Below are 24,298 nucleotides of genomic sequence, written 5' to 3'. Positions count from 1 at the left end.
TTCAAACTTGACTGTTGTAAAGTTAAGATGTTAATTGTAATCCCATGGTAACAACTAAGGAAAAACTTAAAAAATATACAGAAAAAGAAACAAGAAGGAAACCAAGATGGTCCACTAGAAAAAATCAATTAAGCAAAAACAAAAGCCGTAATAGAGGAATTAAGAAACAAAAAAGATATAACACATATAGAAAACAAATAGCAAAATGGCTTTTCCTTATCAGAAATTACTTTATGTGTAAATGGGTTAAATTCTCCAATTTAGAGTCAGAGATTGCCAGAATGGGTGCAAAATAAAAACATGATTCAACTACATGCTGTTTACAAGAGACTGACTTTAAATCCAAAGACACAAATAAGTTGAAAGTGAAAGAATGAAAAAATTATTCCATGCAAGTAGTAACCAAAAAGACAGCCAAGGTTTGTATATCAGATAAAATAGACTTTAAGTCCAAAACAGCAATATGAGACAAAGAAGAACATTATATATTGATAAAATGGTCAGTCCATCAAGAAGATATAACAATTATACACACATATGCACCTAACAACAGAGTCCCAAAATATATGATGCAAAAACTGATTTAAAAAAAGGGGGGGGGGAAACAGACAGCTCTACAATAATATTTGAAAAATTCAATACCCCACTTTCAATAATGGATAGAACAACTAAACAAAAATATCAATAAAATAACAGAGGACTTAACACTATGAACCAAATAGATCTCACAGATATTGATGGAGTTTGGATGTGTTGTCCCCTCCAAAACTCATGTGGAAATCTGATCCCCAATATGGCAGTGTTGGAAACTGATTGAGTCATGGGGGCGGATCCCTCATGAATGGATTAATGCTCTCCCTGGGGGAGGAGGGGTAGTGAGTGAGTTCTCACTCTATTAGTTCCCATGAGAGCTTGTTGTATATAGGACCCTGGCACCTCCTCTCTCTCTCTCTTGCTTCCTCTTGCCATGTGATCTGCTTGTACCCACTGGCTGCCTGCCACTTTTCTGCCATGAGTAGAAGCAGCTTGAGGCCCATGCAGATGCAGCTGTCCCAGAATCATAAGCCAAATAAACCTCTGTTCTTTATAAATTGCCCAGTCTCAGGTATTCTGTTATAGCAACACAAAACAGACTAAAACAGAAATCTATAGAGTATACAAGCCAACAACAGCAGAATACACATTTTCCTCAAGTGCACATGGAAAATTCTCCAGAATAGGCCATATACTAGGCCTCAAAACAAGTCTCAATAAATTTAAAAATATTAAAACCATACAAGTATCTTTTCCAACTACAATGGAATAAAACTGCAAGTCGATAACAGAAGGAGAATCAGAAAAGTATGTGGAAATTAAACAACACATTTTGACCAATTGGTACCAAGTGTGTATCAAGCCTTGTACACTAAAACCCTGTACAAGCCTTGTACACTAAAAACTATAAAACATTGCTGAAAGAAATTAAAGACCTAACTAAATGGAAAAACATACCATGTTCATGGACTGGAAGACTAACTTGTTAAAATGACAATACTTTCCAAAGCCACCTACAGGTTTAACATAATCCCCATCAGGATCTCAATGACCTTTCTTGCAGAAACGAAAAAGCTTATCCTAAAATTCATATGGAATGTCAAGGGATCCCAAATAGTCAAAACAATCCTGAAAAAGGAAAACAAAGTTGGAGGACTCTCAATTTCGAAACAGTGTGGAACTGGCATAAGGATAGACATAAAAACCAATAGAATAGATGTGCAAGTCCAGAAAGAAACCTGTATGTGCTGAGACCATTCAACGAGGAAAGAACAATCTCATCATCAAATGATGCCAGGACAACTGGATCTGCACAAGCAAAAGAATAAAGTTGAACCTCTACTTCACATAAGGTGCAAAAATTAACTCAAAATGCAACAGAGACCTAACTGTAAGAGCTAAGACTATAAAAGTCTTGGAGGAAAACACAGGGGTAATTCTGAATGACCCTGGATTTGACAATCAATTCTTCTACATGATACCAAAAACCCAAGCAATAGAGAAAAAAAAAAAACAACACAGGTTAAATTGGATTTCATCAAAATTAAGACTTTTGTTTTAACAGAATGTCTGAGCTGATGACATAATTCAGTCCAACTATCTATTTATTTATTTACTTTTTGGTAGCTGGTCTGTATGGGGATCTGAACCCTCGACCTTGGTGTTACAACTCTGAGCTCTGACCAGTTGAGCTATCAAGCCAGTCCAAAAGTAAGATTTTTTGTGCATCAAAGGGAAGTATCAAGAAAATGAAAAGACAACCCACAGAACAGGAGAAACTTTTGCAAATCATATCTGATAAGGGTCTAGTATCCAGCATATATAAAGAACTCTTACAACTCAACAACAAAAAGACAAACTAACTTTAAAATGGGCAAAAGACCTGAATAGACATTTCTTCAAAGAAGAGATACAAATGGCCAACAAGTACATGAAAAAATGCTCAACATTATTAATCATTAGGGAAATGCAAATCAAAACCACAATGAGATACTACTTCAAACCCAGTAGGATGGTATAACTTTAAGAAATGGAAATAACAAACATTGGCAAGAATATGGAGAAACTGAAACCCTCCTACATGGCTGGTGGGAATATAAAATTGTACAGCTGGTGCAGAAAAGTCTGGCAGTTCCAGAGAATTACTATAAGACCCAGCAATTCTAGGAGTGGAAAAAACTGTTCAACCAGGACCCGTTAAGAGAATTTTCCCTGTGCAAAGTGAGTATCAAAGCCTCTTTGTTCAAAATATATGAAGAATTTCAAGGTGAGTATCAAAACCTCCTTGTTCAAAATATATGAAGAATTTCAAGGTAGCAACAGCAAGTATTAAACCAAGCTTGGAGCCTTTCTCAGCACCAGGCCCCATATGACTCCACAAGTCTCACATCCCCAAGTCTGATTGCTGGAAATGGCTGCAAAAACTGCAGCCCTGAGGGGTACAAACTGGCCTGGCAAGAATTCACATCCAAGTCAACATTCAGGTTGAAATCTCCCCACCTGTGACAAGACATACAGCACACCCACCTTGTGTGTTGCTAACACTTTTCTCTTTTTCCCTTGATATGCTCTGGGTTGGGGGAGGGAAGGAGGGATGAGTTATTTTGCAAGCAGTTTGGGTTCTGATTTTGGTTTGACAGCTCCCACCTCCATGTACAAAGGAAATTTGTGTTTAGATCTTAAGCTTCTCTCTTCCTTCACTATTTTCTTGAGTTTCAAAACAATGTTGCTCAGTGTAAAAGAAATGTTAGCCTTGTGCTGATTTCAGTGTCTGTCCACGTATGGGTGCTCAGTTAATACTGACTGAAAGGAAGAAAAGGGATGGATGAATGAATGAGTGAATGAATGAATGAATTTGGTACACTGCATTAAAAGAGCTCAGGCTCAAGGTTTGGAATAGCTGGGCTCAGAGCCAGACTCCATCACTTAGTAGCTGATACCTCTGGATAAGTCACTTAATCTCTTCAAGCCTTAGTTTCTGCACCTGAAAAATGGGATCATAATAGAAACACCCCCCTCATGGGGCTGTTGTGGTGAATGAATGAATGGCCAGCGAGGATGCTCAGCACAGTGGTGACAAAGTCATAGACACCCATTGGTTGTTGGCTATTACTACTATGTTCAAACAAGAACAACAGAGAGATAGGTGAACTGCTGCTTGAAGGGAAGGTAGGGCCATTCCATTCCTGTTCCTGTCTTTTCCTTCCCACTCTTAGCTCTGGGTTTGGTCAGCGTTTGCCCAAGGGAAAAGCATGGCTGCTATTGTAAAGCCAGATCATTTTGAGTGGGTAGAGGGCAGAGGACAGAGGTCAGGCAAGGGGGAGAAGGAGCAGCAGAGAAAAGACGAGATCAAGGCATTCAAATGAGACCTTCCCTTCCCGACCCTCATGAAACTTGGCAGGGCAGAAACGTAGGGAAGGAGGGAGAGAGTCTAGCCCAGCCTGCGGGGTCCATGCTCACCCTCACAGATGCGGGTGTCCTCATTGAGGTGGTAGCCAGGTGGGCACTCGCACTGGAAGCTGCCGAAGGTGTTGACACAGTCACCCCCTTGGCACAGCCCTGGCAGCTCCTGGCACTCATCAATGTCTGTCAGGAAGTGAGGAAGCCATGCTTGGAAGCTAAACCCAAGGATTTGGGTGACACTTACACCCTGACCTGGACTCTCAGGGCTCCTTCAAGGATCCCCAAGAGTTAATGTCACCCTGAATTCAACTCCTTTTCTTTCATGTGTTAGTCCATCCTTCTATCCATCATAGTTCTCTCTGGATGGAATGTCTCCTCCAACCTCATCACTCCCTGTGGATAGGATGGATGGATGGATGGAAGGAAGGAAGGACGGGAGGATGGATGGGAAGATGGATGGATGAATGGGTGGATAGAAAGATATGAAAAGTAGCAGATGGTCAATAAGAAAGTGGGTCAATGAATGAGAAGATGAATGAGTGGATGGACAGGTGATTGGATGGATGAACAGATGAATGGGTGGGTGGGTGGATAGGTGGTGGGTGGATGAAAAGATGAAAGGATGGATGAAGGCAGGAAGGGAGATGGATGGATGAAAGGACAGATGGATGGATGAGTAAATGGGGGTGGACAGGGGATGGAAAGCTGGAAGGAAGGATGGATGGATCAATAGACCAACAAGTGGAAAAGGAAATGGCTGAAAGAATAGATAAAGAGTTCAACACAAGTAAAAAGCATAGTTTGGTCCTGCTGCCTGGATTCCAGGTGGGAGGATCTGTTCTCTTCCACCCCAAGCTGCCCAACTCTGCGCTTTGGTGAGGTGAGGATGAGAAAAAGATCAGCCCGCGGGTGGATGGACAGATGGTTTTCCAGGAACTCACCTTCCAGAATGACAGTGATGGGGTTGGGCCGGAAGCCCTCACCTCCCGGGCACAGGGTTCTATACTCTGCTGCAAGGGAAACAGGCTCTAGTGAGGGGCTGCAGGGCAGAGTATCTGGGCCAAGCTTAGGAGAGACAGGGGAGGGGAGGTTCCCTAAAAGAGGGCTCAAGATTGGGCTCCCCATCCCTCCCCTGCAACAACTACATCCCCTTGTCTCTTTGGCTTCTTAGGGTAAAGAGACCATGACCAGTCCTGGAGCTGCCTGGGGATCCAGTATCTGTGTGTGTGTGTAAATGTGGGTTCACATCCAACATGGGAGCAGATGGATTGTGTGGCGGTGTGGGGGCAGTTGGGTGGGGAAGGATAGGTCCTTCTGATCCAAAATCAGACTCTAGTGTGACTGCAAGTATCCCTCATGAAAGGAAGACCCTGGACATTCACGCACATGCATACCCGAACAGGTGGACAGGTACCTCCCTTTTTCACACCTGAGGCCTTTGCACGTGCTATTCCCACTGTATTGTACACCCTTCCCTCTACTCTGCTAGGAAAACCCCTACTCATCCTTCAAAACCTCATTCAAGCCTCCTCCCCTGGGAAGCCTTTCCTTACCCCCATCTCTCCACGGCTTTCTCCTGAGCCATGGCTATGCTTCAAAAAAAAACCCTGAGGATAGCTGTACTCTCATGGTCCTGGGACCACTGATTTACGGGTGAGGGCCAATGTGTAGTGGCTGGGGCTCATCCATCTCTGGGTCCCCAAGCCCTAACACACAGCAAAGAGGAACTCTCAATGTCTGTTGACCGACTGAGCAACTGAGTGATTGCAAACACACAGAGAATCTGCAGAAAGGGTCGCTGGAGAGAGTCCCAGCCAGTGAACTGCAGAGAGTACACTGCGTGACCCAGAACGAGCCCCTCTCCCTCCTAGGTTCTCAGTTTCCCTGTCACCCAAGGCTTTCCATTAGCAGAGATGACCCCTGAGCTCCTGGGTCTCTGGGGCTCTGGTCACAGTGCTCGCCAGCCCCACAGAGACTCACTGGTGTTGGCCATCGGGCACAGCTCACAAGGGTTGCCCCAGGCCTGGCCCAGGGAGCAACAACAAGAGGCTCGGGTGACGCCAACTCCGATCTCAGTGCTGCAGGAAATGCCACCGTCCCCTCGGTCGTGCGTGTCCAGAAAACAATTTCCGACCCGGGTGTCTGAATAGGCAGAAAGGGATGGTTAGCAAGTGGTAGAGGGGAAATGTGTGTGTGTGTGTGTGTGTGTGTGTGTGTGTGTGTGTGTGTGTGTGTGTGTGTGTGTGTGTGTGTGTGTGTGTGCGTGCGTGCGTGTGTGTACACCTCTGTGCGTGTAAGCTATGTGTCTCTCTGTGTGTAACTGTTGTCTCTGTGTGTAACCATTGTCTGTGTGTAACTGTGTCTCCCTCTGTGTGTAACGGTGTGTCTCTCTGTGTAACTGTGTCTCTGTGTGTAACTGTTGTCTCTCAATGCAAATGTGTGTATCTGTGTGTGCATATGTGTGTGTGGTGGATGAATGTTTCTGAATAGGTGAACACGAAAAATCACACAGGGGCCAGGCAGGGAAAACGCGTGCATGTGAGTGTGTATGTGTGCGTGCTCCTATGTGTATTTAGATCACAAGGCTGCACTTCAATGGATGACAGGGACAACCACTCTGGTCAGGGACCAGCCAATGTCTTGTTTGTCAGGAGCAGGTAGATTTCAACAAGGTGACCCAGGCTGCAGCCCACCCAGCTCCACTAACCCCAGAGCCCCAATAGGACCCAAGCATGGACTCACCGACACAGCCCACCCCACTGGGGTTCAGCTCAAAATCTTGAGGGCAGTTGCAGAGGTAGCTACCAGGGGTGTTGACACACAGGCCGTTGATGCAGTTCACTGGGTCTGCACACTCGTTGACGTCTGTAGGGCAGGGGCACCATCAGCAGCAGGGAGCCCCCCCTCAGTCCCCCTCCCTCCCAGCTTCTTTTTGAGAAACCACAGCCCTCCCTCAGGGTTCTCTCTTGGGCACTGGACTGTGGAGAGAAGTCATGTCATTCCTGGAAAGAAACCTGAAGGGACCAGAGCCTCCAAAGTCTGGCCTGTCCCATCCAACCCCATCCCCTCCCTGCACTGCCATACTTGGCTTACAAGTTTGCGCCTTGTAAACTCTCCCTGTTATGGGTTCCACACAGCCAACACAGAAAACCCACATTTGGAAAATGCTTTCAAACCAGGGGTTAGTAAGCTCCAATCTGGGGGCCAAATCTGGTCCTCCATCTGTTTGTGTCAATAAAGTTTTATTGGCACATGGCCACGCCCAGTCATTTACATATCGTCTCTGGCTGCTTTCCAGCTACAATGGCAGAGTTGAGTGGTTGCAACAGAGACCATGCAGCCTGCAAAGCTGAAAATATTTACCATTTTCTCATTTTAAAAAACACAGGTGGGAGAACTTTTTGGCAGCTGTGGTGCAGGGAGCCCCTCATTCATTCACTGCATTTGTTCAGGGGATGGGAAGAGGACGACAAATCAGGGAGTGATGGGAGGCTATTCTACACATGGGGTCAGGCAAGGTCCCCACCCTCACTCCTGCAATTCCCCTCCCGGCCCCCTGAGTCTGGTTGACCCCACACCTGTGCAGTTGCCACCACTGCGGTCCAGCTCATAACCATCATCACAGATGCAGCGGAACATTCCGGGCAGGTTCTCGCAGCTCCCAAATGCACAGAGGTTCCCAAGGGCACACTTGTCCACGTCTACGGGGACCCCAGGTCAGTCTGCCCCACCAGGCAGCCTGCTCTGGGATCCCGCCCACTCTGTCCCCCACCCCGCCTGGCCCAGGCCTCACCCTGGCAGGCCCGGTGGTCCTCTGTGGGGTTGAAGCCCATCTCACATTCGCAGCGGTACCCTCCAGGCGCGTTGAGGCACTGCCCGTTCTCACAGAGGTCCATGTCTTCGGCACACTCATCCCTGTCTGAGGGGCCCCAAGAGGCAGAGGGCTGGGGGCCAGCTGGGCCAGGACACACGTGGGGTGGGCAGGAGGCCCCTGTCACTCGACCACTTCACTGTCGCCCAAGGCCCCAGGCAATTAGCACTAAGAACTCAGACCCTGACTCCAGGTGGGAAAATGACCAAGTCAGGGCCAGAGTGTGGAGAGGTGGCTCTGGACACTCGAACTTCATTTGCAAGGGCAGAGAGGGGACCCGATTATTCACGATCCAGGGTGGAGGGAAGCTGGAAATTAGCAAGTAACCCCATGCACTTAAGGGTTCAAGGAAGGGCTGGCCAGTCGGCTCAGTTGGTTAGAGCATGGTTCTGATAACACTAAGCTCCAGAGTTCGATCCCTGTACTGGCCAATCACCCCCCACCCTGGCCCTCTTAGACCCTGGCCCTCCCCCTCCCCCACCACATCTCACCTTCACAGGAAAAGCCATCCCCAATGAAGCCCTGGTGGCAGGTGCAGCAGTAGGTGCCGGGAGCATTGAGACAGTCAGCTCTTGGGCTGCACCGATGCTTCTGGACAGTGCATTCATCCAGGTCTGCAGGAGACGGAGCCCAGAGCCCCCCGGGTGTGTGCATTGGGGGGCTGCAGGGAGGCAGATTCTACAACCCCTCAATAGCCCCCGCAGACAGCTTTGGGCCCAACCACCCCCCTGCTGTGCCTTCCACCTACCTCTTCCTCTTTGCCCGGACCCCCTGGTCCCAGGTACTCACCGTGGCATTCGAAGCCATCCCCCACCCAGCCTGGCTGGCACCTGCAGCTGAAACTCCCAGGGAGGTTGAGGCAGGAAGCATGAAGGTCACAGTTGTGTTCCCCAAGCTCACATTCATCCATGTCTGAGGGGAGAGGGAGCCCAGTGGTGGGACCCAGTCACAGAAGAGGAGACTCAGCACAGCAGCAGTGAGAGACTAAGGGCCCTCCCTACGGGAAAGGCTGGCCCAGAGAGAGCCCCATCCCACCTACCCGGGGAGCTCCCATCTTCACTCAGAGCCCAAGAGGGAACCCCCCAAACCCAACAGGCACGACTCCCGGCAGCCCTCAGAAATGGCCTGGAACAGCAGCCTGAGAGACTTAGGGTAGACATTAAGAGGAACTGTCCTAATGAACACGCCTCCTCTCCAAACCATGACTTCCCTCTACACCAGCATTTCTGATCCTGAATCAACTTTGTATCACTCTTATAATCTCTGCAATGTTCATACACCACCTAAGTGAGCTCCTCTTGACTGAACATTTCTTTACCAGACTCCTGTTTCCACGTACATGAATGTACTTTAAAAGAAAATTGTATATCAACGCTAACAAGCTCTACGAAGTCATGAGTCTGATGCTCAGCGGTGTGACATTTGTTTCTGGCACACATTAAAATATCTATGTGACTGGAGTGGGGAGAACTGTGTCCCCTCAAGACGTATTTCAATTCTTAAGTCCTGGAACCTGTGAATGCGACCTTATTTGGAAATAGTGTCTTTGCAGAGGTAACCAAGTTAAGATGAGGTCATCCTGAATTAGGGTGGGCCCTGATCCAATGACTGCGGTCCATATAAGAAAAGGGAAATTTGGATATAGACACAGACACTCTGCCATGTAAACATGAAGGCAGAGATTGGGGGACGCTTCTACAAACCAAGGATTCTACAAACCAATGATTGCCACCAGAAGCTAAGAGAGAGGAAGGACAGATTCTCCCTGCTGACATCTTGATTTCAGACTTCTGGCCTCCAGAACTGTTGTTTTGGAATGAGAAGAAATTTCTGTTGTTCTAGGCTACCTGATGTGGAATCATTTGTTCCTGCAGCCCCAGGAAGCTAATACGATAACCACGCAAATGTTTAAATGTTCATCCCTGTAGCATTTAAAAAATCATCAATGGGGTTGGCCAGTTAGCTCAGGGGGTTAGAGCGCAGCCTTATAACACTAAGGTCATGGGTTCGGATCCCCGTACTGGCTGGCTGCCAATAAATAAATAAATAAATAAAATCAGGTTTGTGTGCTTTGGGAATGCTGCTGTGGACACAGGGGGCTCCCCATTCTGAGCTGTTTAAGGGGAGCCCCAGGGGCTCTGTTCTTGCTTGAACATGAGACCTCATCAGTTGGAAATCTGTGAGAATGAACTCTGACTGTGCTTCACCCTAAGGGAGGAAGGCAGACCCCATGACCCCCGAGCTGGCCCTTCAGGGTCCGCTCCACCTGCACCACTGACCACCAGCTCACCGGAACAACCCGTGGCCCCCTTCCTGACGACGTAACCCAGCTGGCAGTGGCAGACAAAGGAGCCCTTCGTGTTCTCGCAGTTCCCGTGGAGGCAGATGTGAGGGTTTAGGTCACACTCGTTCACATCTGTTGGGGGAGAGGGTACGAGGCCTGAGGGCTGGGCATTGGGTGATAAAAGAGGGCAGGAAGGAGAGTACCAGCCCTCCTGAGTGCCCTGCCACGGGGGTCCCCTCTTTGCTCATCTCCAGGGGTGGGGAGCCCCCTCTGGTTTCACCACTGGGCAGCTGTGAGTGTTCTGTGAGCATTTTGCAGCATACATGGAGTCATGCAACACCCCAGGCATGTATTCCCAACAGGATTCCCAAAAGGATTCAATGCTGAATACGTTGAAAGAATGCTGGGTTCCACAAAGCTAACCAGGTTTTCCTCCTGCAGGACTTTTCAGAGCCATTATGCCAATGTGTACGGCATATCTGCAATAGGGCTATGGAGTAAACAGTATTCCCTAAAAGTATCTGCTCACAAGGATTTTTTCTGAAGTGCTCCCAAGACTCCTGTGAGCTGAAACTCTTTAAGCTCCACTGGACTAGACAAGTCTTGGTCGGGAGTTACATTGTTATTTCTGGGACTTCCCACGCTGGCCTCAGCTTTGTCTGATAGGGCACCCAGTACACCTCTGCACCCTCGGCCCTAGGTGAGGACAGTGATCGCCACCAGACAGCCTGGGGATCCTCAAGCAGAGGACACAGTTCTGAGGCTCTTTCCCACCTTGTTCACCCTCCTCTGCAAAAATCCCTTTGTCTGCAATGATCTTAAAGCACAGCCCTCAGAACAGAGCTCTGATAGGTGTTGGGTACACAGTGAGCGTTCAACAAACATAATTCAAAAGAACAAGGTTTGGGGGCTTTTCTTCTATGAATGAGATCCCATGGGCTTTGGAGAGTGGGCTCCGGGCACTGGTGACGCCTGAGCAAAGCCTCATCTCCCTGTCCTGTGTGCAGCAGGAATGAGACCTGGGGTTTGTCATGACTGTGTGCACCCTCGTGGAAAGCCTGGTGTGTGGGTTCTGATGCTGCATCCTCCACCTCCCAGCCCCACTTCTCACCAACACATGTCTTCATGTCCAGGGTAGCAGTGAAGCCATCGTAGCACAGGCAGCGGTGACCTCCTGGCACATTGGTGCACTGGCCTCGGTCACAAATGTCCGGGTTCTCTTCACACTCATCCACGTCTGGGGGAGCAGAAGTGGGGGGTGGGCTGCAGGCAGGCAGGAACGGAGGGAGACCCCCACGGTCCCTCCCTCCCCCAGGGTCAGGGCTGGGCAGAGGATGCCTTGGGTCTGGCTGGCTTTGCCTGAGCTTGGCTCATGGACGAGTTGGGACCTGGCTGACACCTCCTCTTCCCCCCCCATCCCAGACAGAAGGAGAGGCCATGCCCACCCACCTGCACAGGTCCTCCCATCGGGCATCAGGGAGTAGCCCTGTCCGCAGCTGCACTGGAAGCTGCCCTCAGTGTTAACACAGTGCACGTCACACCCACCGTTCTGGACGTGGCATTCGTTGATGTCTGCAGTAGGCAGGGCAGACGGGGAGGGGTTGGGACAGGGGGAGAGGGCCAAGAGTGGGGTGAGGGCTGGTTTTAGGACCAGAGGGTCTGCCATTGACGTTGGGACTGCAGTTGGGACCCGGTTGCCAGCAGGGGGGCACAGTCTCACCCACACAGCCTTGGTGGTCAGGGGTGGCCTGGAAGCCAGCGTGGCAGGAACACTGGAAGGCACCGATGACATTGACGCACTGGCCGTGGGGACACAGGCCATCACTCAGGGAGCACTCATTGATGTCTGTGGAGGGAGCACATAGCTGGTGGGGTGGCCCAGGTGGAGGACAGGCCTGTGCCCCACCTGCATGATGAGACATACTCGGGCACAGCGTGGGCACTCATGCTGCCAGCACTGGCAACCCCATGGGGCCTATCTACCCACTCGCAAACACATCCAGCTGTGTAAACACAAGGTACCCAGATAAACACACATCCTTGTGCACACTCAGACTCACAAACACACTTCACACCCACTCACACACAAACACGTTCACCCTTGTGTAAACATGCATCTGCATCGAGACACACCCACATGCACACTCACAGACTCACGAACACCTCACACCCACTCACACATAAATACATCTCCCTTGTATAAACACACGTCCGCACCCAAATACACACTCACATCCTCTTGCACGCTCAGACTCACACAGACACACCCCCTCACATGAAAATGCACTTGCTCTCAGCAGATACATTCACACCCAAGTCCATGTGCACACGCTCTTGCAAACTCACAGATGCAACACACGCCCTCACATCCACTCACGTACAAACACTTGCCCTTGTATAGACACACACACAAACTCACAAACACTTGCCCTCATAAACACACATTCACAGGCACACGCACACGTGCACACTTACATTCTCACACACAAATACTCCCATCAGCTCACTCCCATGCAGTCACACTTCACACACACACACAAATATACATCACACATGCAACTGCTCACACATGGAGACACAGTGACACACACCTGCACGCTCATACAGGTGTGTCCTCAGAGAGACACAGGCCCACCATCTCACTCATACGACTCACATTCAAACACACACTCACATGAACACCCGTTTGCACACTCACCTTCACAGGCAGTGCCGTCAGCCATCAGCCCGTGTCCAGGGGGACACTGGCACTCGTAGCTCCCATCTGTGTTGGTGCAAGTGCCTCCCCGGCACAGCCGCGGGTCCCTTGCACACTCATCCACGTCTGGACGTGTGGAAGGAGAGAACAAGTGTGAAGATGCTGGCCCGGGGAGGATGGCTCGTGGCTCGTAGCAGCTTCTCCCTGCTGCAGTCTCTCACCCCAGCCAAAGCCAGGACAGTCTGGAGGCTCGGGGCCCGGAGGACCCAGTGGGGTGGAGTCTGAGCTGGGAGGAGCACGAAAAAGTCGGACAGGGGTGAAGCTGGGATTCTCAGAGTAGGGGCCATGAGGCTGACACTCCTGTAGTCACTGGAGGAAGGGCTGAGAAGTCCTCCCCACCGCCCTGCAGGACACACCGGGAAGCGGAGGCCCAGCCCCGCCAGGCATCGGGGCAGGGAGCAGGCAGCCTTGCCACCCACCAGCCACACCTCAGGGCCTTCACACGTGCTGTTCTTCCTCCAGGCTGCAATTTTAGCCTCTCCTTACTCTGCTTACTTCCCCTCTTCCCAGCCACCTCCTCAAACTCCACAGAACGAGACACATCACCCAGGTCCGCATTCCCATTAGACCATGTAGCCCTTTCCAGCACATCTTACCAGTTCTTTTCTTGGTGGCTGGCTGGTATGGGGATCCAAACCCTTGACCTTGGTGTTACAGCACTACACTCTACCAAGTGAGCTAACCATCCAGCCCTCTAGAGCTTCTGACAGTGGCGATTTTGTCTTTCTTTGGGGATTTATTTTATCAACATCTGTCTCCCCATTAGGTCATGAGCTTCAAGAAAACGGGGCTCTGCTTTCGAGCTCCCTGCAGTGCCCCTAGCTCAAGAGATGCATGTGAGCTGTCCATTAAATATATAAAAAAGTGGATGGCGGGGACGAGAGGCCCCTTAAATGCCTGCATTTCCCAGGCCTTTCTCTGGGGCCCTGTCCTATTCTCAGGCCGCGCCCACCCTGGGAGATCTCACGCAACACCAATGTGCTGGCCACTCCCAGATCTTGGTCCCCAGGCCTCTCTCCTGAGGATGACGCCCCATGGCCCCCCGACTTGCTGTGCCCCAACTGGGTTCTGTGTGTTCCCCACACCTGCCCCCTCCACCCATGTCCACACAGCAACATACCCACTATCCTGCCCTGAATGCCCACCCTACCCGGGGCACCTACCAATACAGTTCTTCATCAGCATGAAGCCACTCTCATAGCCATGGAAACACTTGCACTCAAAGCTGCCTGGGGTGTTGACACAGGTGCCCTGGCCACAGAGGTCAGGGGAGATGCGGCATTCGTCGATGTCTGTGGGGAGAGGGGGCTCAGGTGGGGGGTCCGTGAATGCAGATATAAGAGGGTAGGGTCGGAATCTGTGTGTGCAGACATCAGGGGACACAGACTGAGGGGGTCCCTAGCTGTGCACAACAGGGAGAGTGGGAGGGGTTCTCCACATCTGTAGACATGAGGAGACACACAGGAGCCCCAAAATACCAAACCAAGCCAGGGAAATGGAAGGGTGTTAACTGAACAGCGGACAAGGGCAGGGAATTTCATCACAGCCTGGAAAACCCTGAAGGTCACCTTTGCCAGCCCCTCTTTTTACAGGTCGGAGTACCTGCAGCCCAGAGAGGGCAATGACCTGCCCTAGGTCCCACAGCATGCAGGCAGATATGACAAGAGGTGCCTGAAGAATGGGTTTTGTTTCCATGTCTGATTCAAGGTCCCTGTCTCTGCAGGTGGGCACCCACCTGTGCAGTTCCTTTCCTGGGCATCCAGGGCGAATCCCCCAGCACAGGAGCACCGGAAGCTGCCCACAGTGTTGCGGCAGGTGCCATGTGTACAGAAGCCAGGGAACACCTTGCACTCGTTCACATCTGGAGTGCGGGGGCATAAAACATCATCAGACAAGCCACCCTGATGCCCCAAAGCTCAGGAACCATAAACCAAGCCCTCTCTGGGTTCTTAGTTCCTGAGCTTTCTCACATCCCCTTTTCTTGAATATGCTTTGCACCTCCAAGCCTTTGCCCATGCTGTGCCCTCTACCTGCTCTCCCCATCCTTCCAGAGACCTGTCCTTCAAGCTCTTCTTGCCCAACCACACCTTTATAGAAGGGCTGGCCAGACAGGAAGTCCTGGCTGGAGAAGCCTAGCCCCCGCGGGCACAGGCTGGCGAACTCCGGGGACTCGGGCTCTGGGCAGGCCTCGCACTCAGCTCCCCATGCAGACCCGATGGAGCAGCAGCAGACGTCCATCCGGTACTTGCCGGGCAAGGGGACCCCACACTCGTCCTCATCCCAACGCAGGAAACATGGCTCCAGCCTCACGTCTGCACAGAGGAATAGTCACTGAGTCCACCCCCACCAGGCTGTGCCCACTGCGGTGAGACAGGTGTTGCACTCAGCAGCACCCATCTGAAACTTTCTCCCTGACATAGTCAGGTGAATGGGCAGAGTGAACAGAGGTGACTTCCTCACACTGAGATTTGATGTCATCCCACCTCTGTAATAATAACTCGCACTACTAGGGTGTTTACTATGTGCCTAGCACTGTTCTAAGGTCCTCAATCTGTTTAATGCTCAAAATAATGCCTAGAGGAAAACACTATGATCATGCCCATTTTACAGGCAAGAAACTGAGTAACGTAACTTGCCCAAGTTTGCACAGTAAGCAACAGGTAGACCTGGGGTTCAAACCACGCTGTCTGGCTCGCTTGAGTCATGTGCTTGATCCATAAAACTCCCTCAGAACATTCTGACAGCAGCCATGTACTCCTCCACACCAGAGATGAAGGTCTAAAATAGGGTGCTGGGCAACTACAGCCTGGGGGCCAGGTGTCTGTTTTTGTAAATAAAGTTTTATTGGCACCTACTTGTTAACATACGGTCTATGGCTGCTTTTGTGTGACACTGTAGCACTGAGTTACTGCAGCAGAGATGGTATGGCCCACAGAGCCAAAAATATTTACTCTCTAGTCCTCCAAGGGAAAAGTTTGGAGACCCCTGGTCTAGGGCAATTCTTCTCTCTTCACAAAGATAACGTACATTTAAGCAAGTCAATTGGAGGATGAATTTCTGGAATGTAATATCTCTAGAAATACAGAATTTTTATTTTATTATCAGTGGTTGGCTGGTCAGCGGATCTGAACCCATGACTTTGGTACTACCAGCACCATGTTCTTCTAAGTGAGCTAATCATCCAGCCCTATAGAATTTTTAGAAAACAACAGACATACCAAGACACACACAGGAGGATTCTTAAGTTGTCTTATACCCAAGGCTAACCTTCTCATCTGACCAGACACGGCCAGAGTTAGGATCTCCCCAAGTCCCCTGCCTGCCCCTGAATTAGGGTCTCGTCTCCCTCGATGTAATAGCTCTTTTCTCTTTCCTCGATTACTTTCTTTCTTTGGTCACATGTTGGGGTCAGTGAGAAGACCCGCTGCATACCTGTACCTCAGTTCAAAAGGAAATCAAAACTGAATGGGGGTTGGAGGAAGGGAGGGACGAATGGGCAAAGCATAGAGGATTTTTAGGGCAGTAAAACTACAGGTGCTCCTTGGCTTATGATGGGGTTACGTCCAATAAAACCACTGTTTGTCAAAAATATCATAAATTGGAAATGTATTTAATACCCCCAACCTACCGAACCCCATAGTTTAGCCTAGCCTACCTTAAACGTGCTCAGAACACTTACATTAGCCTACGGTTGGGCAAAAATCATCTGACAAAGCCTATTTTATAATAAAATATTGAATAGCTCATGTGATTTATTGAATACCGTATTGAAAAATAGAGGCGTTGTATGGGTTCTCCAACTACAGTTTCTACTAAATGGGTGTCATCTTCATGCCATCATAAAGTTGAAGAATTGTAAGATGAGCTGTCGTAAGTCAGGGACCATCTGTGCTCTGTATGATGCTGGAATGGTAGGTGCATGTCATCGTACATTTGTCCAACCCCATAGAATGTACAACACCAAGAGTAAACCCTAAGCTACACTGTGGAATCTGGGCAATAATGACATGTCATTGGAGGTTCACTGTTGACAAACGTACCTATCTGCAGGGGGACGTCAACGGGGGGGAGGCTGTGAGTGCATGGGGACAGGCGATATACACGAATCGCATGTACCTTCTGCTCAGTTTTGCTGTGAACCTAAAACTACCCTCAAAATAAAGTCTTCTTTTTTCAAACATTGAGAGAGATCATCAGGACCCACGTGCCTGCCTTCAGGTTGGCTAATCCTGGAGACGCCAACAAGGGGGCTACAAATGGGTTGATGGGACTATGGGAGGAAACACTGATGGAATAATACAGAGCCCTACCTGCTCGCCGACATGCTATTGGCCAAGAAATGGCCGGAGCAGACCAATGAGCCTGGCTGAACAAGCACAGGGAACGGGAAAATAAAACATCCCACTCAGAGAAGGGAGAAAGCCATATCTGGAAGGACGATTCCCAACTTGTGGCAATTTGGCCTCCCAGGGACCCCTGAGACCAGTAATGGTCACACCTGAAGTGGTACTACTGGCATCAAGTGGGCAAAGGCCAGGGATGCTGCTAAATGCACAGGACAGGCCCCACGACAAAGACATGTCAGTCCAAGCTGTCAACAGTGATAAGGTCAAGAAACTCTCATCAAGGGGAAAAATACTTCAGAGGCTTTGAGTTTAAGGGTCAACCACTCTGGGTGAGTGTTTGAGCCCTGGCAATGGAGGGAGATGCCCAGGCAAGGCCAAAGGCTCCCGTGTGCACCTTAACACCGAGATGTTTCACGCTCAAATCCACCCTGAGTAAACTTTATTGGTAAACAGAGAGAACAAGCAAGCGTTGGACTAGCTGGTTAGTTCAATTGGTTAGAATGCCATGTTATAACACCAAGGTCAAGGGTTCAGATCCCTGTGCCAGCCAGCTGTCAAAAAAATAAATAGGTAAAATTATTCCAAATAGGGCTGGCTGGTTAGCTCAGGTGGTTAGGGCATGGTTTTATAAAACCAAGGTCAAAGGTTTGGATCCCTGCACCGGCCAGCTGCCAAAAACAAAAACAAAAAGAGAGGGAGAAAATAAACAAGTCCTTGTAGGCAGTATTTCATAAGCAGAAGCTAGAGAGTCCTAGGAGACACCCTAAACCCCTCTCATCTCTAGGAGAGGTCTCTAGTCACTAGAGGTGGAGAAAATGAAGGGCAGGTGGTCCTGCATGGGGACCTCTCCTGGACTCACCCACGCACAGTCGGCCAGTGGCGTCCAGCGTCAGGCCCTCGGGACACTCACAGCTAAAAGAGCCAGCGGTGTTGAGGCAGCGTCCGTTGGGACAGACCCCAGGGAAGGACTCACACTCGTTCACATCTGGGCAGCAGGAGGTAAGGAGGAGAGGACAGGGCTGGAGGCTCCCAGGAGTGGGAGGACATAGGCTGGCCACTTACCTGGGTTCTCAGGAAGCCCATGTTGCCCTCAGGGAAGTAGCAGAGGGACAGTGGCAGGGAGACTGGATATCAGGGAGGGGGATTCTCTGTCTGAATCTCGAAAGACTCCAGGGAGGGGCCCCAGGCAGCACTGGTGACATGCACCTGCTTGTATGTGGACTTGGGAGGTAGGGGAGGAAAGACCAGAGAGGACCAGGGAGTTACCTTCGCAGGTGAGACCCTTCATGTGGGCAAAGCCACGGGCACAGGCAGGGTCTGTGGTTGGGAGAAGGGGGATGCAGAGAGAGGTCACTCTCTCCAGCCAGCCCTGGGGACCTGCTCCATCCCGGTGCCTCCAATGGGCACAGTGGTCATGCCTGCGAGGCCCCGAGGAGGGTGTTACCGATCTCGCAGCGCTCGCAAGGGCTCCCCCACGCAGCCCCGAGGGTGGCGCAGCACTCAGACCGCAGAGTGGCTCCCTGCAGGTTCGCCTCGCAGCGGCCATCCTGGATCTTCAGCCAGCAGGTGCCCTTGGTGCTGTCTGGGCGGAGGGGAGCTCACCTGTCTCACCTGCCGGGCCCACAACCCATAGATGCCCAGCTTCTGGCACTCCGTGGGGCTCAGGGCTTCTCACCTAGGCACATGGTTCCAGATGGCCCCAGCCGGCTTCCAGGGGCACATTCGCAGGTGTAGGACCCAGCCAGGTTCCGGCACACACCGTTCACACATGGGCTGGACAGGCACTCGTCGATGTCTGTGGGGACAGCTTCCATCAGGTTCGTAGCTGTAGCAGGGGGAGCTCCACCTGGCCAGGGACCCCTCCTCCCCAGGGGGCTGCTGCAGCCAGCAGCTTGGGGTGTGCCAGGTGCACGTGTGTGCAGGCAGAGGGTTTGGAAATCAAATGTGCCTATGAGTGTGTTTTCTGCGAGTCCTGTGTGTGCACCATGAGAGACAGGAAAAACCAAACTGTTTTTCTTGCTATCACCCCCAACACAGCACAGAACACTTCTGTGACCAGATATGTCAGCTTTTTCCCCCACACTGACCAATTCTCCAACACCAACTGGATGTCTATGATTCAACTCAATTCTGACGCTATTTACCTGGAGTTCAAGTCACACACAGGTCCAGGGCTCAGCCCCACAAGAATGCTCCATACTTCAGATGCCAATTGCAAATGTGGTCTGCCAGAATTTCTGACTGTCCAGCTATACACTGCGTGTTCCCATGACCCCCTCCTCGAGTTCTGACCATTTGCGGCTCACAGAACTCAGGGAAACACTTCACTGTATGTAAATTTACTGGTTTATTACAAAGGACCTTACGAAGGATCCAGATGAACAGTCAGATGGAAGAGATGCACAGGGCAAGGTACGTGGGAAGGGGTGTGGAGATTCCTGCCCTTTCTGGGTGTCACCCTGCAGACACCTCCATGTGTCCACCAACCTGGAGGCTCCCCAAACCCTGTAGTTTAGGGATGTTTACGGAGGCTCCGTCATGTGGGCACCTCCCCTTTCCAGAGAATGAGGGTGGGGCCGAATGCTCCAACTTTCTAATCATGCCGTGGTCTTTCTGGTGACCAGCCCCCATCCAGAGTCACCTCATGGGGCTGGCCGACACTAACTTGGTGTCCTATGATTCAATTCAACCAGGGCTGGCTGGTTATCTCAGTGGTTAGAATGTGGTGCTGATAACAACAAGGTCCAGAGTTCAATCCCAGTACCAGCCAGCCAACCCCCCACAAAAAAAAATTTTAAAAGATGGGCTGGCCTGTTAGCTCAATTGGTTAGAATATGGTGTCATAACACCAAGGTCAAGGGTTCAGATCCCTGTACTGGCCAGCTGCCAAAAAAAAAGAGTCACCTCGTTAGAACAAAAGACACTCCTATCACCCAGGAAACTCAAGGGAGTTCTATGTCGGGAACCAGGGTCAAAGACCAGACGTCAGAACAAAAGACGCTCTGAGCTCCCCTATTGCTCAGGAAATTACAAGGGTTTTAGGAGCTCTGTGCCAGGGACTGGGGATGAAGATCGAAATATATAAATATATATGTGCTTATTGTAAATCACAACATCACAGCACCCGTGCATGGATGCCTATGCACAGGGCCCTGTGTGCATGCACAGGGGAACAGTGACCCTCAAGAGGGCTGTGACACAAGAGTGAGAGACAGAAAGAAAACCTAGACGTGACAAGGGGTGGGTGGGGAAGCAGAGAGCATGTGGCAGGGCCTGATCTGAGAAGGAAGGCACCAGTGACACTGGGGACAGAAGTCGCACTGGGGTGGGGGGAGGTGGATTAGGCAGGGAGCCAGGATGGCCGGGTGGGGAATTTTGGTTGTAAAGGAGAGGAGGGAAAGAGACGGGGCTGGGGGGTGCAATCAGATAGGGGCTCATGTGCGCACGGTTGGCACGAGTGTGTGTCTGTGAGTGCAAGGACATTTCCACAAAGTGTGTGTGTGCACAAGTGTATGGGTATGGCAGGGGTTGTGTGAGCCTAGTGTGTGATGCTGCATGCGAGGGAACATGGGTGTAAGGGTGTCTTTCAGTGTGTGAGCACCTGAGTGTGTAAAGGTGTGGAAGTGTCTGGGATTGTGCATACCTGTGTCTTGAATGAGTACAAGTGTGCAACTTGAGTGCAAGTGTATGCACAAATGTGTACAGGCATGAGTATGTGGGTGTGTGTAAAGAGTGTGACTTTAGCTGTGTGACAGTGCAAGTGTGTAAAGGGTAGAAATGAGGGAGTGTGTGAACGTCAGCATGTTTGTTTGAGTGTGTGTACATGAATGTATGGCCATGTGGGACTATATATGTCTGGGTGTGTGAGTGGATTTGTGTGTGAATACAGGTGTACATGTGTCTTTGAGCATGTGTCTGTCCACATGGCACACAGCATGTGTCTGAATGTATGTGTGTGTCTGTGTGTGTACACTGTGTGCAGTGTACAAGTGTGTGTATGTCTGGGTGTGCACACTGCATGGAGCATGCATGTCTTAGTGTGTCAATACAGGTCCACATGGAAGTCTTTGAGCACTTGTGTCTGTGTACATGGCACACAGTGTGCACATGAATGTATGTGTGTGCCTGTGTGTGTACATACCACGTGCAGTGTGCAAGTGTGTGTGCATGCACACTACATAGGGCATGTGTGTCTGAGTGTGTCACTACAGGTCCACATGGAAGTGTCTTTGAGCATGTGTGCCTGTGTGCACATATTGCACATGGGATGAGTAAGGGTCTGAGCATGTGTGTGTGTGCACAAACCCATGCATGCACACACTGAATGCATATGCGACTCTGTACATGCCCAGGATTCTGTACCTTCGCAGGTCTCTGTGTCCTGCCGGAAGCTGAAGCCCTGGGGGCAGGAGCAGCTATAGCTGCCTGGACTGTTGCGGCACCATCCATTGTCACACAGGAGGCTGTTGAGGGTGCACTCATCCACGTCTGCAGTGTGGGGGTGGGAGAGGGGGTGAGGGGTCTGCAGCAGGAGAAGCCTGCCCCCTACCAGCCTGTGGGCACGCTCACCTGCACAGTCCTTGCCCTCAGCACCCGCCTCATAACCCAGGTTGCAGATGCAGCGGTAGCTACCCCGAAGGTTCTCGCACATGCCATTGGCACAGACCTCGGGGTCGAGGGCACACTCGTTGATGTCTGGGGCAGGAGGAGTGTGTCAGCAGCTACCCCGGCTCACCGGGGGTCTCTAGAAGCCAGATCCTCCCATGCTGGAGCTCTAGCCCAGACTCTCCCTCATTTTCCCCTAAACCAGGGTGTCCTCAACCTCAGCACCATTGACAGTTGGGGACGCATCATTCTCTGCTGCAGGGAACCATTCTGGGCATTGCAGGATGTCGAGCAGCACCCCTGGCCTCCACCCACAAGATGCCAATAGCACCCTCCCCCGTATTTCTCTGAATGTTGCTGAATGTCCCGCAGGGGGCAAAACTGTCCCCAGTTTGGAACCTGTGGAGCAGAAGTGTGCACTGTAGCACCATAATAAAAATAAAAGTAACCATCATCACTAATGTTACAGAGCAGTTACTACTTAGTCCGAGCACTGTCCTACAAAAAGTATATTTACTCATCTGATCTCCATGACACCCTGAAATGGATCCTAGGATTACCCCCACTTTATAGACAAAGAGTAACAAGCAGAGAGAGGGGACGTAACTTGCCCAAGATTACTCATCAGTAAATAGCAGGGCTGGGATTTGAACCTAGGCAGTCTGACTCTAGAATGTGTCTTTACTGGGGAGTCAGGCATCTGTGCTATCCCGGAGGCCCAGCAGTCAGTGGAAAATGTGACCATAACCCAAGTCCTTTTATTTTTGCTCATGCAGAAAGGCTGTTTCAGGAAGGGACTGTGTGCATGCGCACGCGTGCGTGCGTGCGTGTGTGTGTTCAGCAAACAAGTGAAAAAAGACACACAGGAATTTCCTTTCCTTTCAAGTTGCAACTTTACAAATAGAGGCACTTGGGGCTGAGACGTGCTGGCCATAGCAGATCAGCAGAGATCCCTTGGTAGGGACTGTCCATTCCTGGGAGGGGCAGGAAGAATTACATTGAAGATTGCAGAGTAAGTTCTAGAGAAAACAGGGTTCAGGGGCTGGCCAGATCGCTTAGTTGGTTAGAGCGTGGTGCTAATTAACACCAAGGTCAAGGGTTCGATCCCTATACCAACCAGCCACCAAAAAAAAAAAAAAAGAGAGAGAAAAGAAAAGAAAGAAAACAGGGCTCAGGAGGGAAGGAAATCAAGAGATCAAGGGATTGAGAGAGGAAATGTGGTTTTCTATATCTCTGCCATCTCTGTCTGCTATGGGGTGCACTGTGCCTCTCCCCCAATTCCATGTGTTGAAGTCCTATCCTCAGGGACCTCCGAACATGACATTATTTGGAGACAGGGTCTTTACAGAGGCAATCAAGTTAAAATGAGGTCATTAGGGTGGGCTCTAATCCAATATGACTGGCATCCTTGTAGAAAGGGAAAATTTGGACAAACACATGCAGGGAGAACGCCATGTGAAGACAGAGGCAGAGATTGCGATGCTTCCACAAGCCAAGGAACGCCAAGGATTGCCAACAAATCTTCCGAAGCCAGGGGAGAGGCCTGGAACAGATTCTCCCTCGCAGCCTCAGACGGAGCCAACCCTGCCAGCCCCTTGAACTTCTGGCCTCCAGGATTGTGACAGAATAAATCTCTGCTGTTGAAGTCACCCAGCCTGTGGCACTTGGTTATGGCAACCCTAGCAAACTCACACAGTTCCCAAACACAACCCTACCCTCTCCCAATACCAAGGCAGCCACGTGCTGGCCCCAGTGTGGAGGGGCTGGGCCCCCTTACCTCGACCGTCTGTGGTGATGCCAAGACCACTGCTACAGATCGCCTGGAACTCAGCTGGGGGTGGAGAGGACGGGGGGGATGGGTCAGGGAGCTTGTCTGTGATGGAATCTGAGCCACGGCCAAGGACTCAGCCCCTTGATCTTGGGCAAGAGTCTGGGACTAAGATGTGCCCCCACCTCCCATGGGAAAAGCAACTCCCTTCCTCCTCTTCTTGGGGGGAGCCCCCAGCAGAGAGAAGCCCCTACCCAGTGAGAGCTGAGACCCCCCAACCCATCACCAGAGAAGACTGAAGGAGGACCTCAGAGCCAAGGAGGTATGTGGGGACCCAGCAGCCGGACGTGCTCACCAGAGTTCTTGGCAGGACAGAGCTGGCAGGGCTCCCCAAACCCGTGGTCCGGACTGGCGCAGCAGCACTCAGATTTGGTGACAGCGCCAGGGAAGGGACGGGCGCAGGAGCCCTTCTCGATGGCCCCATAGCATGTGCTGCGCACGTGGGTGTCCACACACACGCGTCCATCCGGGCCCACGGCCAGCCCCCCCAGGCACTGGCAGCGAAAGGAGCCCGCAGTGTTGGTGCAGTGGCCGTTCATGCAGATTCCGGGCATCTGGCACTCGTCTATGTCTGCAGGAGGTCCACAGTGGCACTGGGAGGGATCCCAGCCCGCGCTCCTCCTCCATCAGCCCCTCCCCATCTCCCACCCTTCCCCTCTTCCTGACCCTC

At 50.9% G+C, this 24,298-nt stretch overlaps 1 protein-coding gene across 1 annotated transcript in view; it reads right to left on the bottom strand.

Moving 5' to 3' along the window:
- Positions 1-24,298, bottom strand: part of FBN3 (fibrillin 3) — a 63,109-nt gene that overhangs the window by 28,155 nt on the left and 10,656 nt on the right. Inside the window, exons 14-37 of the mRNA XM_063109988.1 lie at positions 23,924-24,199; positions 23,578-23,631; positions 21,765-21,890; positions 21,558-21,683; positions 18,871-18,990; positions 18,640-18,777; positions 18,462-18,512; positions 18,055-18,180; positions 14,937-15,161; positions 14,585-14,710; positions 14,013-14,141; positions 12,790-12,915; positions 11,812-11,937; positions 11,541-11,663; positions 11,203-11,328; positions 10,098-10,223; positions 8,597-8,719; positions 8,299-8,421; positions 7,730-7,855; positions 7,515-7,637; positions 6,679-6,801; positions 5,917-6,078; positions 4,878-4,946; positions 3,994-4,119 (exon numbers count right to left, since the gene is read on the bottom strand). Of these exons, the coding sequence (XP_062966058.1) occupies positions 3,994-4,119; positions 4,878-4,946; positions 5,917-6,078; positions 6,679-6,801; positions 7,515-7,637; positions 7,730-7,855; positions 8,299-8,421; positions 8,597-8,719; positions 10,098-10,223; positions 11,203-11,328; positions 11,541-11,663; positions 11,812-11,937; positions 12,790-12,915; positions 14,013-14,141; positions 14,585-14,710; positions 14,937-15,161; positions 18,055-18,180; positions 18,462-18,512; positions 18,640-18,777; positions 18,871-18,990; positions 21,558-21,683; positions 21,765-21,890; positions 23,578-23,631; positions 23,924-24,199 (3,099 nt within the window). The remainder of the gene's footprint in view (positions 1-3,993; positions 4,120-4,877; positions 4,947-5,916; positions 6,079-6,678; positions 6,802-7,514; positions 7,638-7,729; positions 7,856-8,298; positions 8,422-8,596; positions 8,720-10,097; positions 10,224-11,202; positions 11,329-11,540; positions 11,664-11,811; positions 11,938-12,789; positions 12,916-14,012; positions 14,142-14,584; positions 14,711-14,936; positions 15,162-18,054; positions 18,181-18,461; positions 18,513-18,639; positions 18,778-18,870; positions 18,991-21,557; positions 21,684-21,764; positions 21,891-23,577; positions 23,632-23,923; positions 24,200-24,298) is intronic.

The sequence above is a fragment of the Cynocephalus volans genome, chromosome 10 (genome assembly GCF_027409185.1).
Source record: "Cynocephalus volans isolate mCynVol1 chromosome 10, mCynVol1.pri, whole genome shotgun sequence".
NCBI lineage: Eukaryota > Metazoa > Chordata > Mammalia > Dermoptera > Cynocephalidae > Cynocephalus > Cynocephalus volans.
The sequence above is the reverse complement of the archived record's forward strand: the minus strand, read 5'-3'. Positions and strand labels throughout refer to the sequence as shown.